This window comes from Balaenoptera acutorostrata, chromosome 21, assembly GCF_949987535.1.
Source record: "Balaenoptera acutorostrata chromosome 21, mBalAcu1.1, whole genome shotgun sequence".
In the NCBI taxonomy this organism is placed as follows: Eukaryota; Metazoa; Chordata; class Mammalia; order Artiodactyla; family Balaenopteridae; genus Balaenoptera; species Balaenoptera acutorostrata.
Genome location: NC_080084.1, coordinates 26,225,504 through 26,243,975, shown reverse-complemented (window position 1 = coordinate 26,243,975; position 18,472 = coordinate 26,225,504). Strand labels below are relative to the sequence as shown.

At 46.7% G+C, this 18,472-nt stretch overlaps 1 protein-coding gene across 2 annotated transcripts in view; it reads right to left on the bottom strand.

Moving 5' to 3' along the window:
- ACSL1 (acyl-CoA synthetase long chain family member 1) overlaps positions 1-18,472 on the bottom strand; it is a 69,898-nt gene that overhangs the window by 23,962 nt on the left and 27,464 nt on the right. For both annotated transcript variants that reach the window (XM_057537227.1, XM_057537228.1), the window contains exons 3-7: positions 5,643-5,757; positions 4,836-4,900; positions 2,464-2,565; positions 840-939; positions 449-627 (exon numbers count right to left, since the gene is read on the bottom strand). In XM_057537227.1, the coding sequence (XP_057393210.1) occupies positions 449-627; positions 840-939; positions 2,464-2,565; positions 4,836-4,900; positions 5,643-5,757 (561 nt within the window). The remainder of the gene's footprint in view (positions 1-448; positions 628-839; positions 940-2,463; positions 2,566-4,835; positions 4,901-5,642; positions 5,758-18,472) is intronic.

Sequence of the window (18,472 nt, the reverse complement as noted above, 5' to 3'; positions counted from 1 at the left end):
AAGCCTCTATGCTAGAAATTCACCAGGACCCTATGAAAGCAACCTGGGGGAAAGAATAATGAGGCAGATTTCTATGTCTGGCTCCGTTTTAGAGATAAATCAGTAAGTAAAAGGTGTTAAAGCCTAAAGAGGACATACAAACTTAAATCTCTGCCTGAATCTGAAATTCCCATTCCCAGCATTTATTGGCGTGGCTCGTCAGTGCTCTAGAATGAGCATGTGAGCGCTGCAACGCGCCTGATGAGAACACTTTCTGTAAAATGTGATGGATTAACACTGGGCATGCGGGTAGAATTCTTCTTTCCAGTAATGAGACACAGATTTCTGCTCTCCATCTTTTACAGGACCAGCCAGAGTTGGGACTTTGTGGTCACACTGGATGCCACATTTGAGCCAAAATGACCTCAGGGAAACCCTGCAGCGAGGTGGGCAGGGCAAGGTGACTCACCTCCATCGCCTTCATGCTGATGATCTCCACCCCGCACTTCTTGCCTCGTTCCGACAGATTACTGCCATAGGAGTCCATGAGAACGATAGTTTTAAGGGATGGTGTTAATTTATTTTCTATACCTTCTAATAAGAGGTTGGCCTTCCCTGGCTTGTCCACAAAAACCAGAGAGAGTTCAGCTGGAAGTGAAGAGACACAGTGAGGAACCAGCTCTGGGATATTAAAAGCTTGACTGTAACATCTGACACCAGGTTAAGTACTACATTTTTTGAATAGGAGGGTAGATGTACATTTAAATGGAAAAATCCCTATCATATCATGTATCAGCAAATGTAGTCTCTGTATTTAACCAATAACTATGCCAACGTGCCCCCAAAGGCCGCAAATGTACCTTTGTTGATGATGTAGGTGATTGCTTCTGTTCCGAGGGTATCGTAGAGGGGAACGATCACCATCGAATAAGCAAAGCATCCCTGTTCAATGATCACCCACTAAAGAAAAAAGTAAAGATCAGGGCGAGAAAATGAGATATTGTGGAACCACTCCAGGGAAAACAATACTCTATAGAGATTCAACGTGGAAACACCAGATGTAGCAAAACTAACATCTGTGTGTCTACTACTATGTGCCGGGCACCAAAGGGATTCCTAATGAGAGCAAAACACTTGCCCACTTCTAAAGAGGAAATTACAATTTGCCTGAAAATTTGAGGCAAATATGTGAAAAGAGAAGGAACAGCATGAGAGTGATGGGCTCAGAGGCAAGACAGCCGGCAGTGGGCCTCCTTGGTGGGGGAGGTAACCGAGCTTGCCCTTTGCGAGAGCAGCATGATTTGGACAGGTGGAGAGAAAGGTAAGGGGACTCTGGGAGCGGGGACTGTGAGATCAAAGCAGGGAGGGTGGTCCAGTGGGTAAGAATCTGCCTTCCAATGCAGGGGTCGCAGGTTCGATCTCTGGTCGGGGAACTAAGATCCCACATGCCGCGGAGCAACTAAGCCCGTGCGCCGCAACTACTGAGCCTGCGCTCTAGAGCCCGCGTGCCACAACTACTGAGCCCGTGTGCTGCAACTACTGAAGCCCACGTGCCTAGAGCCTGTGCTCCCCAACAAGAGAAGCCACGGCAATGAGAAGCTCGTGCACTGCAACGAAGAGTAGCCCCAGCTCGCTGCAACTAGAGAAAGCCCGCGCACAGCAACGAAGACCCAACGCAGCCAAAAATAATAAATAAATAAATTTATTTAAAAAAAAACGCTGAGAAACCACTCTAATTTATAACATAGTAGCACAGGGATTGAACCAACATGTCTTTTGGACCCAAGTAGGTCTAAGAATGAATTCAATTTCTTCAAGCCCAGTGCTTGAATTTTTCTGCACCAGCTATGCCACTATTTGTTTACTCACACTACAGGCAATAGCTCCAGGGGGCTTCTCATTTAAATGTAATTTAATACAGTGGTTTACAGAAGCACCACGCATGGGCCCGGATGGCTAAACAACAGTCTGCTTGTCCAAATTAAGGCCAGCTCCCAGTGAGGCCCCTTCCCCATGGCCCCTGGGATTTTAAACTTGATAACCTGGGCAGAGAGAGCCCAGACCTTTTCGAGAGAAAAGATGAGAGTTTGCTACTGACAAAAATGTATCCAAGTTTCTCTGTCATTTATTAATGCCATTTTTCTAATCACAGAGGAAGCCCTTAAAGCGGGAAGACTTCTTTGTTAGTTATTTGCTCTAAGACTTTCTTCACTAGTTTTTGTTTGGGGACCTGATTTAAAAAAAAAAAAAAAAAAAAACCGTAATTTTCTTTAAAAGTGATTTTTTTTTTCTACCTAAAGGCTAAGAAGGGCCTGGTTTGGGTTTTCATACATTTAACTCTCTAAGGCATAACACAAAGTCATGTTCTCAGAGGTAATCAGACCAAAGAGTCTGGTCTGAAGCAGAGGTAGGTGCGAACCCTAACTGGTTCTTCCATCTGAGACCTCTCCAAACCATGTATGGTCAGCGTCTAATGGTTAATACCTCAGGTCTGTTCTGAGAAAAGATGCCGATGAACTGATCTGGGGCCGCCTTGAAGCCCTTGTGGAGCAGCGCCGAGCCCACACACTCTGACATTTCTGCAACCTAAAACGGGGGAGAAAAAATCAGGAAGAGCATCAGGCCCAGCTCAAGGAACACAGCTTCCTGTGATGGCCAAGCCTAATATCTTAGCCAAGAAGCAGCACTGCCTAGGGGGGAAGAACAGGGGCAAACAGGTATTCCTTTAGTTACACGTTTTTGTAAAGTTCAAGGTTTGAATCACCAGAACTCACTGTAAGAAAACTGATGATTGATGATATTTCCTTCTGCAAAGCAAATGAACTTCACCCCAGCAGCTGCAGGTCACAGGTGATGCATGTCAGAGTTCCTATACTTGTTTAGTTTCGATACTTTTATACTTCAGTTTTATAAAATTATAAAAGCAATCCAGGGACACAGAATTTTGTGTCCAAGCAGCCAAAACTTGTCCTTTGATGTAAACACACAAACAACAAGTTTGGGGGAGATCTTTAAAAAAAAAAAATAAGAACAAGCTCTTATCATTAGGCTCCACAATTCTATTCTTGAGAATTTATTCTTTGGAAATAACCCAATCCTAACCAGAGGTCTGAAAAAACTTTAGGTACAAAGATACGTATTTCAAACTTATCTAAAGTCACAAAAGTCTAGGGGAAAAAAGACCAATGGCTGGATGGTTAAGTAAATGATGGTAAATCTCTAAGAAAATATTCTACAGCTAGTAAATACTACAGTTATGAAAACCATATCAAACAGAGTATTTGTAACAATTTTAAGTAAGATAAATGAATACAAAAATGCATACTATTAATTACAACTATGTAAAAATAGGTAGATTCACAAAAATTAGGCAGGGCTATATCCCTGCCCCCATCCCTCATCCTCTCCTCATTCCTACCCCAAATGAACTAAAAAAATTTTTTTAAATCTTAATTTGGAAACTCTTTTCTTTATTCTCAGTTGGTAAATTCTCAAGAGCACTTTAAATCCGCAGAAAATAGAACCACACCTACTCCTGCCCCAGAAGCCTGTAGGTTCTGGCACGTAGTGCCCCTCCCCCCGCACCAATGGCCAGGCGACAGCAAGAATGACGTTAACATGCTTATTACTTCCGTACCCCATGGACTGTTTCACAACTCCCGCTTGTGTGTAAGCGCTGGGAACCTGCGAGTACCTAGATGGTTTTCAGAGCTTACTGGGATTCTACGCACGCACTTGTATCTCCAGAAAGAGGGTCCGGACCTTTCTTCGAAAACCTTACAGGGGTTCCTAGCCCCAAAAGCTAAGAATCACTGGGCTAGGGGGAAAAAGTGATTTAAATATACAAATTCAAAGTTAGCTTAAGTCTACTTTTTTATCTTCACCAGCCTCTGTCTGAAATGTGCAAAACACCTTCTGAAACCCCAGTGATTTTCAATCTGCCTTCAAACATCCCACCTGCAATGGACCTGTTTTCTCTCCTCCAGCCAATATATAACAGAAGCAATAGAGGAACAGGTCACTATAGGTAACTGCAGTGTAAACCCCAAGCGCTGGGCTTTCTCTTTTTTTGTAATGCAAGTGCCTGCCTTAAGCTCTGATTGCGGACCATCCACTTCCAAGGCTGACGCATCACCAGCCAGAGGCTAGATAAGCAGCCAGGCCCCCTCCCCGCATGAGGCTCCTTTGTTTTACAGATCTTGGTTGATGTTGTTAACCGACCATCTGAGCCACTTGTTTGCTCTCTTCCTGTGCTTTGTTCCTGCTCTTCTGCTTCAAATTCATCCATAAGGGTGAGCCCTCGAAACCCTAGGCCCCCATCTTTGACCCCAATAAAGCAGAACCCCAGGTGCTCTACGCTCTCTCTCCCCTCCCCGAGACCTCGCTTGTGTGGCCCAGGTGTGTTGTGTCATTTCCACGTCCTGTAGTAAGAAAGCTTTATTTTTTCCACGTTTCCTTATGGTTATTGCTGAAAGGCGTCTTGCAATCATAATATGAACCACGAGGGCTGGCCCGGCCACAATATTGATTATTGATAGGCTGAGACCTGCACAAAACAGTAACATGACAAGAAGATGATGTAACCCAGAAGCACTTGAAGATTCTGTGAGGCCTGAAGACCATCGTGCAATGTGAAAATTCCAACACACATGAACTGTTTTTACACCACTTGTGAAAATGAGGGATCTGAAAACTACTATTTGGCTCTGGTAAGGCAAAATAAGCACTGAGAAATCCCTCTGCCCACCGGACCTACAGCTCATTACTCCTTCCTGCCCAATGTTCAACAGCTCCAAGAACTGCCATGTTGCAGCACTATGGCTCGCGTGAGGTGGCCACACAGCCAGAAAACTCACCTGTTTGTATGAAAGCCATTCATAGGGTTGGTCTGGTTTCCGAGAGCCTAAACATGGGCCGTTATCTGAAAGGAGAAAAAAATTTTTTAAAAAAAGGATGGACTTAACATGCATAAATATTCCTAGGTTCTCGTTTTAACACACATAAATATTCCTAGATTCTCGTTTGTATCTTTCATTCCACAAAGTATCAGGTAGACTCTACTGTGGTCCTCAGATGTGAGACAATGAATTCAGATTGGAAATGTTTTCTCCCTGGGTTTTGGTCTGAGACTTTGTTTCTTTATTTCTATTTTGTTCCTTACATGGGGCAGGAGGGAGAGGGGCTGGAAGGCCGGGCAGCTTCTGGGTACCCGGGGTCTTTCGTGCCATCCTCAGGGATGAAGGGCAGTCCCATGAGCCGACACCCCCCAAGTGTCTCTGATGGAACCCCGCTTCCTTGGATGTCAGTGTTTATTTCTCAAAATATGGGTCTCCTGGTCAAGCAAGTTTGAGAAATGTTGGATCAGGCGCAATTAAACAGGTCTCTTTACTGCAAGAAACGTCAGAGCCTATTCTGAGCTAAGAGACGTGTGACTCTCCGTGAAACACATATGTGACCACGGAAGCCCCTTGGCTGCGGGGCACACCCAGCGGGACCCGTGTGCAGTGGGACTCACTCTGTGGAAGTTATGGGAGGAGACAGGGAGCCGGGAGCCAGACTGAGCGGGAGAAAGTTGGGAGCAAATATGGCTTTCTGACGAAAGACCCCTCTTTCTGAAGGAAAAACATGAAGCATGAGTCACATGGATTCAGTCAAATGCTTACTTGACAGCTGTATGCCCCTCTGGAAACCTTCATATAACGTTCTGACGTCGTCATAGAAATACACCAAGGGCTCGTCACTGTCTAGGAGCACAGATCTCCGGGCACCATCGCTGCCCTGGGAAAAGACAGACAGACAGACAGCACGTCAGCAGAAAGCATCAAAAATAAAAAGTCTACCGTGTGCACCTTCAATCCTCTCCAGGGCCCGGGAGCAGCTGCTCGGTGAGCATTTGCTGGATGAACTCCAGGGTGGGATGTGGTGGTGTCTGATATAAATCATCCACCTGGAGACAAGTGCAGGCTTCAGAGAAGCAAGGCCGGGACCATGTCCATCCAGGACCCCTGGGAAAAGGAAGCAACTGAGGGAAAAAGAAAAGAGGCTCACAGAGCTATAAGCACTGGTCCTGCCAGACAAGGCTGAAGAGTCTGAGGACTGGACACCAGCCCCCTAAATGCACTGCGATGATTCTCAAACCATGGCCGGCAGCACAGAGGACCGATTTTTGTCAGGTCTTGTGGAAAGAACACACCGTTCAGTTTTACTTCCATCATGTTATCTATGTTCTTTTGGAGATTATGTCTACTGCTTTTTCTCTTTGCCAACTTCAGTTTCTCAGGCAGCATCTACTCGTTACCATCATCAGCTATAAAATGTAGGGTGTGCATGGACACACTGACCTGCAGCACTTGTAAGGAGGCAGAGTTGCTACCGCTGTGCCCCCTCCTCTAAGTTGCCATCTGTCAGCTCAGAAGGTGCACCCGTTATGGACAAGAACTCCTAACGGGCAAGTCATCTCAAGAGGCAGGAGTTCTCAACCAGCGAGCAGCTCAGCGTGCTGGGGCCCCGGAGATACTGCAAGGGGTACAGATGTATTTCTGTTTAAAATTTCTTTGGGGAAATTAGATTACAATACAAGGACTTCTGGTACCACAAGAAAGCACGGTTCAAAAGTGGGAGACATTGTTTCTAGCATGAGGTTTGAAGGAAGAAACTAGGAAAGGCTTCAGGAAGGGGCAAAAGGTGAGGTCTTGAAGAGGAAACAGTCTGAAGAGGCAGAGCTGATGGGAAAACAGGATGCCCTCCAGGGGACAGACCAATGTGGAGACCCTTTATAAGGCAAAGAGACGGCCAGACAGGTGCTGGTGGATTCTTTTCCTTATCGTTGTTGTTTTTTAAAAGTTAGGATTCTTCACTCCTCCTCCCATTAGCTCTTTCCTTCCCCTATTAAGTTATCATTTATAGGGGACTTCCCTCGTGGTCCAGTGGTTAAGAATCTGCCTTCCAGTGCAGGGGACATGGGTTCGATCCCTGCTCGGGGAATTAAGATCCCCCACGCTGTGGGGCAACGAAGCCCGTGAGCTCTGGAGCCTGCGCTCCGCAACTAGAGAGAAGCCCGCGTGCAGCAACTAAGACCTGACACAGCCAAATAAATAAATAAATAAATATTTTTTAAAAAGTTATCATTTATATACTTATTAAAATTTTTAATAGTATAGAAGTATACCGAGGAAAAAAATGACTAGCCCCTGTTATCAGTTTGGTGAGCTCCTTCCAGACTTTTTTTTTTTGCTTATACATTTACATACGTTCTTTTAATATCTACTATGTGCTACATATGTGTGTTTAACTCTTGATCTACAACTGTTAATAGTCTTCTGGGGTAAATATCACCCAATCATATTTTCTAATCGTCACACAGTCTTATCTTGGCAGAAACTTTCTAAGACCTGTAGTCATGATTCCAAATACAATTATTAACTACAACATGCTACTTTATAAAAGCAAAGAAGTTATTCTTCGTGCACCTAAAGACGGAAAAATCTCTTCACTTGAGAATCCTGCATTATTATTACTTAATCTCGGAGTCTGTTTTCTTTTCTGTAAAATGGGGATATCACGTGCCCATGTCCAGGGTTAGTTTTAGTTAAACAAGAACTTTCCTGTAAAACACTAATGTGTAGAATATTACTCAGACACCTGATAACGTGTCCTAACTACAAAGCCAGTCCTTCTTAGCCTATACCATTTCACCAACAAATATTCAGATTAAAATTCAGGAGCAATTCGTGGCTTTATAGTAAACATCAGAAGCCTCTTCAACCCAGGAAGCTACCCCAAAGACCCAGGGCATCGAGGCTAAGATAGAAAGAGAGAGACAGGAGACTGAAAGACTGAAAATGGGAAGGAGAAAAAAAGCTGAGAAAAGTAAGAGGTGTGCCTGGTAAGGAGGAGCCAACCACCATTAAATAGCTGCCTCCTGGCCACCCGCCCCACCTGCTCTGCGTGTCACCACATGGCCTGGAGGCGCAGGCAGCCTGGTGGCCCGCAGAGAGGTCCTCATGACCTCAGCCGAGCACGGTGCCACCTACACCTCTCACCAGGACAGTCGCTCATCCATGGCACTACTCAGTTGTTTCTCTGCAAAAGCAATACTGCCTTCCCAGGGCGTTCTGCTGAGCGGCGCCCACGGCTGCCAACAGAGCTGACGGGAACCAGGCAAATAAGATACAGGGCTTGTTCTGAAGGCGGCTAAATCTTATCCCTACATGACCAGAGGGACTCCAAGGAGTACTGGCTGAGCAGAGGAGCGTGGAGGGAGCTGGAATGAATAGAGAGGAGAAGCCCAGAATCTACAGAGCACAGGCTCACCCCAGAGCTGAGGTCCTCAGAGGATGGTCAAGGGAACTCCTGGCCCTTGTAGGGAAAGCATTTAGCGAGCCCTTTGCCAGATCTACCAAGTCAGAAACTCTGGGGGTGTGATCCAGCAGCCGCGTTTCAGCCGGCCCTTCGGGGGACTCTGGTGCGCCAGCCTGGAGGCATTAAGGTCCCCAGCAGGGAAGTGGTGAAGATCCGGGTAATGCCGTAAAAGGAAATCTACTAGGAGGTTGAGCAGTGTAGGTCCCCAGCATTAAGGTCCCCAGCAGGGAAGTGGTGAAGATCCGGGTAATGCCGTAAAAGGAAATCTACTAGGAGGTTGAGCAGTGTAGGTCCCCAGCATTAAGGTCCCCAGCAGGGAAGTGGTGAAGATCCGGGTAATGCCGTAAAAGGAAATCTACTAGGAGGTTGAGCAGTGTAGGTCCCCAGCATTAAGGTCCCCAGCAGGGAAGTGGTGAAGATCCGGGTAATGCCGTAAAAGGAAATCTACTAGGAGGTTGAGCAGTGTAGGTCCCCAGCATTAAGGTCCCCAGCAGGGAAGTGGTGAAGATCCGGGTAATGCCGTAAAAGGAAATCTACTAGGAGGTTGAGCAGTGTAGGTCCCCAGCATTAAGGTCCCCAGCAGGGAAGTGGTGAAGATCCGGGTAATGCCGTAAAAGGAAATCTACTAGGAGGTTGAGCAGTGTAGGTCCCCAGCATTAAGGTCCCCAGCAGGGAAGTGGTGAAGATCCGGGTAATGCCGTAAAAGGAAATCTACTAGGAGGTTGAGCAGTGTAGGTCCCCAGCATTAAGGTCCCCAGCAGGGAAGTGGTGAAGATCCGGGTAATGCCGTAAAAGGAAATCTACTAGGAGGTTGAGCAGTGTAGGTCCCCAGCATTAAGGTCCCCAGCAGGGAAGTGGTGAAGATCCGGGTAATGCCGTAAAAGGAAATCTACTAGGAGGTTGAGCAGTGTAGGTCCCCAGCATTAAGGTCCCCAGCAGGGAAGTGGTGAAGATCCGGGTAATGCCGTAAAAGGAAATCTACTAGGAGGTTGAGCAGTGTAGGTCCCCAGCATTAAGGTCCCCAGCAGGGAAGTGGTGAAGATCCGGGTAATGCCGTAAAAGGAAATCTACTAGGAGGTTGAGCAGTGTAGGTCCCCAGCATTAAGGTCCCCAGCAGGGAAGTGGTGAAGATCCGGGTAATGCCGTAAAAGGAAATCTACTAGGAGGTTGAGCAGTGTAGGTCCCCAGCATTAAGGTCCCCAGCAGGGAAGTGGTGAAGATCCGGGTAATGCCGTAAAAGGAAATCTACTAGGAGGTTGAGCAGTGTACAGAACAAGATGGACAGAGACCAACTGACGTGGGCCTGGACTAGGGCAGGGCCGTGACGCTGGAGGCGCTAAGCACGAACGAATGGGATCGGTAGGTAACGGGATGCAGGAAAGCGGGAGGGGAGAGTCGGAGGCCTGAGAGAACAGCAGTTCCGATTTATCCAAAATAGGAAACTAGGGATTGGGGGTAGGTTTGAAAAAAGAGATTAAGTTTAGCTCTGGATATATGGAGACCCTACCTCTTCAAGACAACAGGTCAACTCCCCAGTTCCTACTTTGAGAATCACTGCTCTGGAGTATCGTTTTATAACAAACTTTTGCCTAAATAATTCTTTGGTTATGCTACCGTTTTGGTGGTATATGATCTTTAGGACTTTGAGAAGCATGGTGGTAAAACAGTCAAATCAAAGTTAAAGAAGTTAATCACATCCCAAATAAAGCCATCATCTTGACAAAGGAACCCGAGGACAAGACATTTATTATTACTCTAATTAGCAATTAGAATAAGTAGCAAAAGTTTGAAGATAAAGCAGTAAATGAATTCTATGCCAAAACTGTACAATTTAAGGTATAGGTGAAACACTGGGTGACAGGTCACATTGTCACTTAACTGTAAGGCGTACTCTGTAATTTCAGGAGAGGAGCTGAGTGAAATGAGGGTGGGGAAGACCAAGCAACAAGGTCTGTGTTTTGTTGCTCCATGATGATCACAATATGCCCGTAAGGACTCATCATTTTTGATGTGCATGTGAGTTACCATTCATCTTGAACGGAAGTGCTATCCATAAACCCTGGGTGTTAGCAACCTTAGTTACATCTGCAAGGTGAGGGCTTGCATGCTGAGTGCAATGGAAGCTCAAATGTCCATATGTGCTACAAAATTGAGCCATTTCAAAGGCAGGGCATTTAACTATCGGGTTATTCAAGTACATGCAGCTATTTCTAGGAACACCTACTTAAATGAAGAAATATTTTAAATCTGGCCTTTCTGGACTTCTGACATAACCTACAGATCGGGGGTGGAGGTGCGGGTTTCAGTTGTGCTCAAAAAACAGGGAGAGCTATGCAGACAACCCCAGTGGAATGTGCAGGAAATTGGTCGATAAAGATTGAGTCAGGGAGGATTAAGGGTTTTTTCTTTCCTCTTTAATGTGGTTTATACAGTTTTCCCAGTTTAAAAAAAAAAAAAAAGATTGTGAGTCAGTGGGTAGTGACCACACTACCGTCAAATCGCGGTCACGAGGATATTCAGCAATGGCTATACAAGCAAAGGTTCCTCTAGAGGTCAGTCTCCCCACGTGGGCTGAGTTAGGAAATAAAAGTTCAAGTTCCCCTCAGGGGCAGTAAGGACGGGAAGATAGTGAACATCTGTGAATCGATGGTTCCCAGGACTAGAGCTCTTGCCAATATTTGAGAAAAAGGAACATGTGATGGTGAGACTCATTTTGCATCACTCCCATATTTAAATGCAAAAGCAGGGACTTCCCTGGTGGCGCAGTGGTTAAGAATCTGCCTGCCAATGCAGGGGACAAGGGTTCGAGCCCTGATCCGGGAAGACCCCACATGCTGAGGAACTACTGAGCCTGTGCTTTAGAACCCATGAGCCACAACTACTGAAGCCCGCGCGCCCAGAGCCCGTGCTCCGCAACAAGAGAAGCCACCGCAATGAGAAGCCTGCGCACCGCAACGAAGAGTAGCCCCCGCTCGCCGCAACTAGAGAAAGCCCGCGCACAGCAACAAAGACCCAATGCGGCCAAAAATAAATATAAATAAATGAATGAATGAATGAATAAATGCAAAAGCAAATTATTACATCCTTGAGGATTTCTCAGGGATAGAAAGGCCTGAGCTTTATAAATTGTGGTCCCATTTATCTCCATCTAGAAAATGGCCCCAACAGTCAACCACCTATTATGTTACTACCATTTATTTCCTCTAAGGAGATGGACTGGGGGAGGGCAGGAAGTAGGAGGGAGGGAGGGAGGGAGGAGGGGAAGGAAGGGACAGCAGAGAGGGAGTGGGGAGAACCCAGAAACATCTAAAGAGGCTGCTGAAGACTGGGCTGGATTTCATCTACTCCATCTCTAGGGAGAAAAGCAGCAGGTGGAAACCACAGTTCTCGGGGGTAAAAATGACTTTTTTTTGCTCTTTCCAATATCGTCCATGTAAAATACACTCCTCCCAGCACGTAGATTTCACATGCATCTTACCTGCTCAGGCCACCATCACCTACAGCCTTTTATAAACAGGCACAAAGAGACTTTTCCATCCGGGGACCTAGAGGCTCTCTGGCCATCAGTTCTATCCAGCAACACGAGATCTCTGACAGAGCAAACTAGGGCCTTTATTCAAGACCAGCCAATAGGTGGTGTTCCCAACCAGATTTTTTAGGATAATGAACAGGGTATTTTAAAAATACCTAGACTCCTCCATTATGTTGACATAAATGTAACCATGCAGCCATGAACCCTCAGGTTTACTACTCGCGCTCACCATTTAACCAGCCAACCTCCTGAGATCCTTTCCCCCCAGTGAGTGAAGAGGGGGCAGATGCATCCGTCACAACCGGTGCCGGGTGTTGTCATCTGAGGGCAGGAGGTTTGGAAGGAAGTGAGTATTCACTTCGAAGATGAGAAAACGGACAAACAGACGGTGGGGAGACCTTCCTGTCTCAGTCCCACGTCTAAAATGCAGCAGAGCGAGCTTCAGACCAGCCTGTAGGACATCTGGGTTCAAACTCGCCCACACATGGTTCATCTCCACCTTGCAGGAGACAAGCCCAGATCCTGGTGGCCAGCTGGGGGGGTCTGGTTCTCTATCACTCTCCTCTAATCCTCAGGAGGCTTTCCTGTCCCCCCACCCCAGCTTCCTCTCCAGTTTTCAGCTTCCTGAGCGCCCCCTGTACCGACGGGAGGACCTGCCTAAGGGGTGGGGGAGGCCGACTCAGTACTTAGCAAACCAGTTCTGTGCCGCCAAACACAGGTCAATCTCGTCACCAGAGAAAACTAGCCAACTGCACAAGGGAAAATAGCTCCCTCCCAACTCCGTGGAAGGGGAGAGAGTTCAAAGTCACAAAATCCAAATTCCCACAAACACACACTGGTCCAGCAAAACAAGCCTGCCTGTAGCATCTCCGAGTGCTGGCCACTTAGAACGAGCGAGGCACTAGCTCATAGTCTGAAGGAAACGCGTCTGTTCCTTACCCTTGTTCGGCCTTTTAGAGGCTGCAGTGAAGGCGGGGTTTTTGCCCAGAGGCTCAGAAGGCCTACATCTGCCGTGTTTCATTCGACAGGAGTGGACCTTGCTTGGGGCGAGGCTAATTAATTAATTTACTTATTTATTTATTTATTGGGCTTCGTTGGGTCTTTGTTGCTGCGTGTGGGCTTTCTCTAGTTGCAGTGAGCGGGGGCTACTCTTCGTTGTGGTGCATGGCCTTCTCACTGCGGTGGCTTCTCTTGTTGCGGAGCACGGGCTCTAGGCACGTGGGCTTCAGTAGTTGCAGCACGTGGGCTCAGTAGTTGTGGCTCGTGGGCTCTACAGCTCAGGCTCAGTAGTTGTGGCGCACGGGCTTAGCTGCTCCACAGCATGTGGCATCTTCCCGGACCAGGGCTTGAACCCATGTCCCCTCCATCCCACCCTCTGTGCCCCAACTGCTAGGACAACTGGCTGAAAATGCCCTCTGAAGTTGTGATGCTTCTGGAAAACTTGTGTGAAAATTCTCTGAATATCACAGCAGCAAAGTCGCCAGTGGTGGGGCTGCAAGGGCACATCTCTGCCCACCTCTTTCCCTGGCCACACGTATAATCATATCACAGGGAAGAACAGGCCGTGGGGAACAGTGACAGGAGCTCGCAATTACAAAAGGTAAGTAAGTGAGCGTTAATGCCTAATCACAGATTTACACAAGGATTCCAGACAGATATGAAGCCAGAGCCTCAAACCAAGGGATTCTTCCAAAGTCTCACACGCTCTCCTAGTCGACTGTTCCCGGGCTTCCCAGAGATGAGAATGATGCTCACGTTTAAGTTCACATTTACACGTGACTGCAGGAACGAGGCCGCCCCTCCCTTCCTCCTCGTGTGGACCTGGCTCAGACTAACGCCTGACGAGGCTAATGCCCCTCGCAGATTGCCCTGTCAGTCCTCCACATGCCCACAGGGCTGTGTCAGAGGAGGGAGTGAGCCCACCGTCTGGCCACACCTGCCCTTCCTGGACAGCCTTCCTCTTGCTCTGCCCCTGCAGCTTCCCCTCGGGCTCGTCCCCACGCTGCTGCCTCTCATCCTGCCCAGTTCAACAGCCGCTTAAGCCCCTCCACTCAGGTCCGGAAGGGCATTGCCACTCTTGCTGTGTTTTTCCAGCTTTGCTGAGGTGTAACTGACAACACTGTAACATATCTACAGTGGACAACGTGACGTGATACACACATGCGCTGTGAAAGGATCCCCCCATCGAGTTAATTAATACATCCATCACCTCACATATTTACCCTTTTAAATCTTTTTTGGACACTTAAGTTCTACTCTCTCAGCAAATTTCAATTATACGATACAACATTATCAACTACAGTCACCATGTCAGACATCAGATCCTCAGACCTTATTCCTCTGACAGCTGAAAGTTTGGACCCTTTACCAACCTCTCCCTGTTTCCTCCACCCACCCAGCCCCTGGCAACCACCATTCTACTCACTGTTTCTAGGAGTTCAACTCTTTTTTTGGGGGGGGCACCATCATCACCCCTTTGTCTCCACAAGTCCAGGGTGAGAACTTCATAAAAGCTTTCAAACAACGACCTGCTCTCTTCTCGTGTGGAAATTGCTTTGCCAGTTTGCAAGTAGGTCTTTACACCCATACCCTGTGTCAAACGTGATTCTGCCAGCCACGGGGGAAATCCTGCTCAGTGGCAGTCTCCATAGGCACCTGTACACATGGACTAAGAATGCCAGTCCCTGTCACAGTGGGCACGTGAGCTGGGAGGCCAAAGGTTTGTCCGGATAAGCAATGGCATCAAGAAGGCCTCCCTGGAGGAGGGGACTTTTGAATTCGAAAGCCTTGCTATTTACTGAGCATGTCTTCCACAGGCTGGATGTGCTACCTTTAGTTTGCTTCTTTCAAGTTCTTCCTGATAAAGAACCGTGGTTCTAGTTTTGTGGCATGAAAACAAGTCACTCATGTGACTCTTAGTTTGAGGATGGCCCTTGTCCTCTGCCAGGGCTGGAGGGAGTCCTTGGTGGTCCTTCCTGCCGGGCTGTACACTCCGCAAGGGCAGCAGCCTCTTCCTGCCTGGTCTGGGCACACCATGTATTTGCTAAATGAATGCCCATCTCATACCTTCTCTGTGACTCAGGGAGGATCAAATCCAGAGTGTCCCAGCCTCTATATTTGACTTTCAGCAGCACGGGATTAAAATGCTAAGGCAAGTTCCTCACCATATATATATCCCAACATATGAATGTTTAAATCTCAACCTTTCATGCAGAAGGGTCACCCAGCCAGCATGTGACCTGGATGTCATGAGGTTATCTGGGGTGGAAGTAAGTCATCCAACATGGAGACAGGATGAGTTATACCCACAGAACTGGTTCTACATATTAAAAGGTATGAACCCACGCTAAGCCAAGGCCTGGTAACAAGTCGAAACAGTGACTCTGTTATAGACTAACTGGTTGAGTTACCAGAGGTACATTTTAAACTAAGTTGTGATAGTCTTCAAATGAAGCCTTTAAAATGCTAAGGACTGGAAAGTATAAAAAAGTTTTTACTCGCAAGGATGTATTCCCTTCTCTAATTTTTAAGAACAAAACAAAACAGTTAACTTGAGCTTTTGTTTCAGTGCATTATAATCTCATGGTAGGTCTCAAAAATCTTTCCAATGTAATTTGAGAAGATAGCCATCTCAATGCCTGTAAGACATCTTTCATCAATTGGAGGAATTCACATACTCGTCCTGCCACCTCCTTCCGCAACGGCAATGGTTCTCATCTATACTTTGTAATGGTCTGTTGCCTAAACCCCTTAAACCCAGGCCCACGACCCCATCAGCACCGAGTTCTGCTCTAGCCCCACCTATGTCCGACCCGGTTCAGGGAAGGCAGAAGCTCACCACAACTCGCGTGGGCTGCTGCCCAGGTTCTGACAGCGCTCTGCCCCTCCCCCGGTCCCCACCTCCACCTCATCCTTGACAATTTCTGATCCTATCAATACATCCAACCCGTGTGGGGGACCCCAGACTCTGTTTCTTACCCTACCTGTACCTTCTCCTCCTTCCATTTCCATTACTACCTTTGGACTCATTTGCCTGCAAATCCGTTTTCAGAAGAGTCTGCTCCTGGGTTTAGAAACTCTAGCCACTGACTCATCAAATTTACCTACATGGATCCAAAGTTTCCTTATTATCCTGCTTTATCCTTTTCCCCCGACCAGAGTCCTAGTTATAGTACATAACTTTCAACCACCATAATGAGGCAGCATAACAGAGTTCCAGAACTTCCACTAACTGTATGGTATAATTTCACCTCTGTGGGCTCACTTATTTTCTTGTGTATAAAATGTGAGGGTTCAAAGAGAAGACCTTCACGGAAGAAGAAACTAACATTTACTGAACGCTTCTCTTGGGCCGAGTGGATGCTGCTTGCATCTATGCAGTCTCTTAACACTGCGGGAGGGAAGGTCCCGTCACTTCCGTTCTCCAGATGAGGAATCTGAAGGTCAGGCTGGGTGAGCCTGCCCAAGGCCGCCTGGTCCAAGCAGAGCGGTCAGGTCCAGCCTTGGCCACAGCTACCCCTGTCCCTCTGGTCCCTTCCGGCTCCAAAATGCTCTCCTACGCCCCGTAACTGCAACTACCACGGCCTGGGCCCTGATCAGTCCCAAAGGGTTTCTGGTCACTCCAGCAAAGATCAGCTCCACGAGTGGGACATGAGATCTCAATTCCAGAGAACAGGTTGAGACCAGCTAAAACTGGAAAACTTGCACATCACTTGTGAATGTGATTTAAAAAACAAAAAACAAAAACACCCAGATACACACACAAAAACGTGCTTTCACCCCCTGCTCAAAGTTATGGAGCAACAGTAGAGAAACGCTGTGGAAGACAGACTTCCTCCCGGACACGCACTGCTGCAGGGTGGGGGCTGTACCTGCAGACAGAGGGAAACGGCTCTCTAAATAGGGTCCTGATCAAACCAGGCTCAAAAACTTATGAGACACTTTTGGGATTCTGTTGCCAACTCCAGTTTCTCTGCCCTATTCTATAGCGTGTGTCTGCATCACCTTTCCTGGACGGGTGCTAACAGCCTCTTTATTACCCTGATTTGTAAAAGGAAATTTCAGAAGCTTTAACTTATCCAGAACCTCTGTGCTGCTGCTTTATTTATTTATTTATTTATTTATTTTCTTCCTTTTTTTTTGGCCACACTGTGCGGCATGCAGGATCTTAGTGCCGTGACCAGGGATGGAACCCACGCTCCCTGCAGTGGAATTGTGGAGTCCTAACCACTGGACTGCCAGGGAAGTCCCCTCTGTGCTGCTGCTTTAAAAGAAAAGTGTGACTGGGAAGCAGCCCGTGTGGGTAGTGATGAGATGTAGCCAAACGCAAAGGGCAGATTCCTCTCATTCTCATAGGCATGTAAAGTTTACGGGAAGAGGAGGGTGAAAAAACTGCCTATGCAAAATGGGAGGGGGGTGTGAAGGTGGCGATGGGCAAATGGTGCTTACTTGGCTTCGAAGTAGGAACAAAGCAACAATACTTTATTCGGCTGATCAGCCCCTTCAACAGTGCCAGCCAGACAGGCTCCTGATTAATACTTAACGAATTAAGTTACTCTTTCTGCCATGGAAGTCCATGTGACGATGCTAGCTATATAAAAGCATCTATATTACTAAGTATCGTAATCCCAAATTCAATATTTTAAGTTCTTTTTTAGATATGCAAAGCAAATTTTGTATCTCTTCCTAAGACCTACAAATTCTGAAAATCAGAGCTAAATCTATTCCTATAAACAAGGAGAAAAATCAGGAAGCCCATACACCAGGTAATGGAATTAGAGATTTTAATTTTCTTTCTGCTTATCTGTAGTTTTAAATTGTTCTACAGAGAACATGTATGATTTTTTTTTTTAAATATTTATTTATTTATTTATTTTTGGCTGGGTTGGGTCTTCGTTTCTGTGCGAGGACTTTCTCCAGTTTCGGCAAGTGGGGGCCACTCTTCATCGCGGTGCGCGGGCCTCTCACTGTCGCGGCCTCTCTTGTTGCGGAGCACAGGCTCCAGACGCGCAGGCTCAGCAGTTGTGGCTCACGGGCCCAGCCGCTCCGCGGCATGTGGGATCCTCCCAGACCAGGGCTCGAACCCGCGTCCCCTGCATTGGCAGGCGGACTCCCAACCACTGCGCCACCAGGGAAGCCCCATGTATGATTATTTTAATAAGGCTCAATGACTTTATGCTAAACTGGAACTTAAAAACCACATTGTAAGTGCCTCTCCAATTTCTCATAGAATAAGAATTTGGCTTTTTTATTTTTTATTTTTTACAGTTACTGCTTAATTAAAAATATCTTAAATCTATACTGGCCAAGTACTCTTTTCAGAGTGATGGCAATGCTGCGGTGAGACACCAAGTCCCCTGCCAGAAGAGAAGGGATGCCAAAAACTTCACACATATTAGAAAAAATTAAATTCTATTTATACTTGGTATATGACTAGCTGTTGTGAAATACTAAGTTTACCTTCTAACTAGAAATAAAATACAAAGCCAGCTTTCCTCAGCAGTAGTTTGTTCTATTTTTACATTTTGGCATGAATTACACTGACATATCTTTTTATATATTTTAAGAGTTCCACATTAATGAAGCCAAGAAATTGTCTGA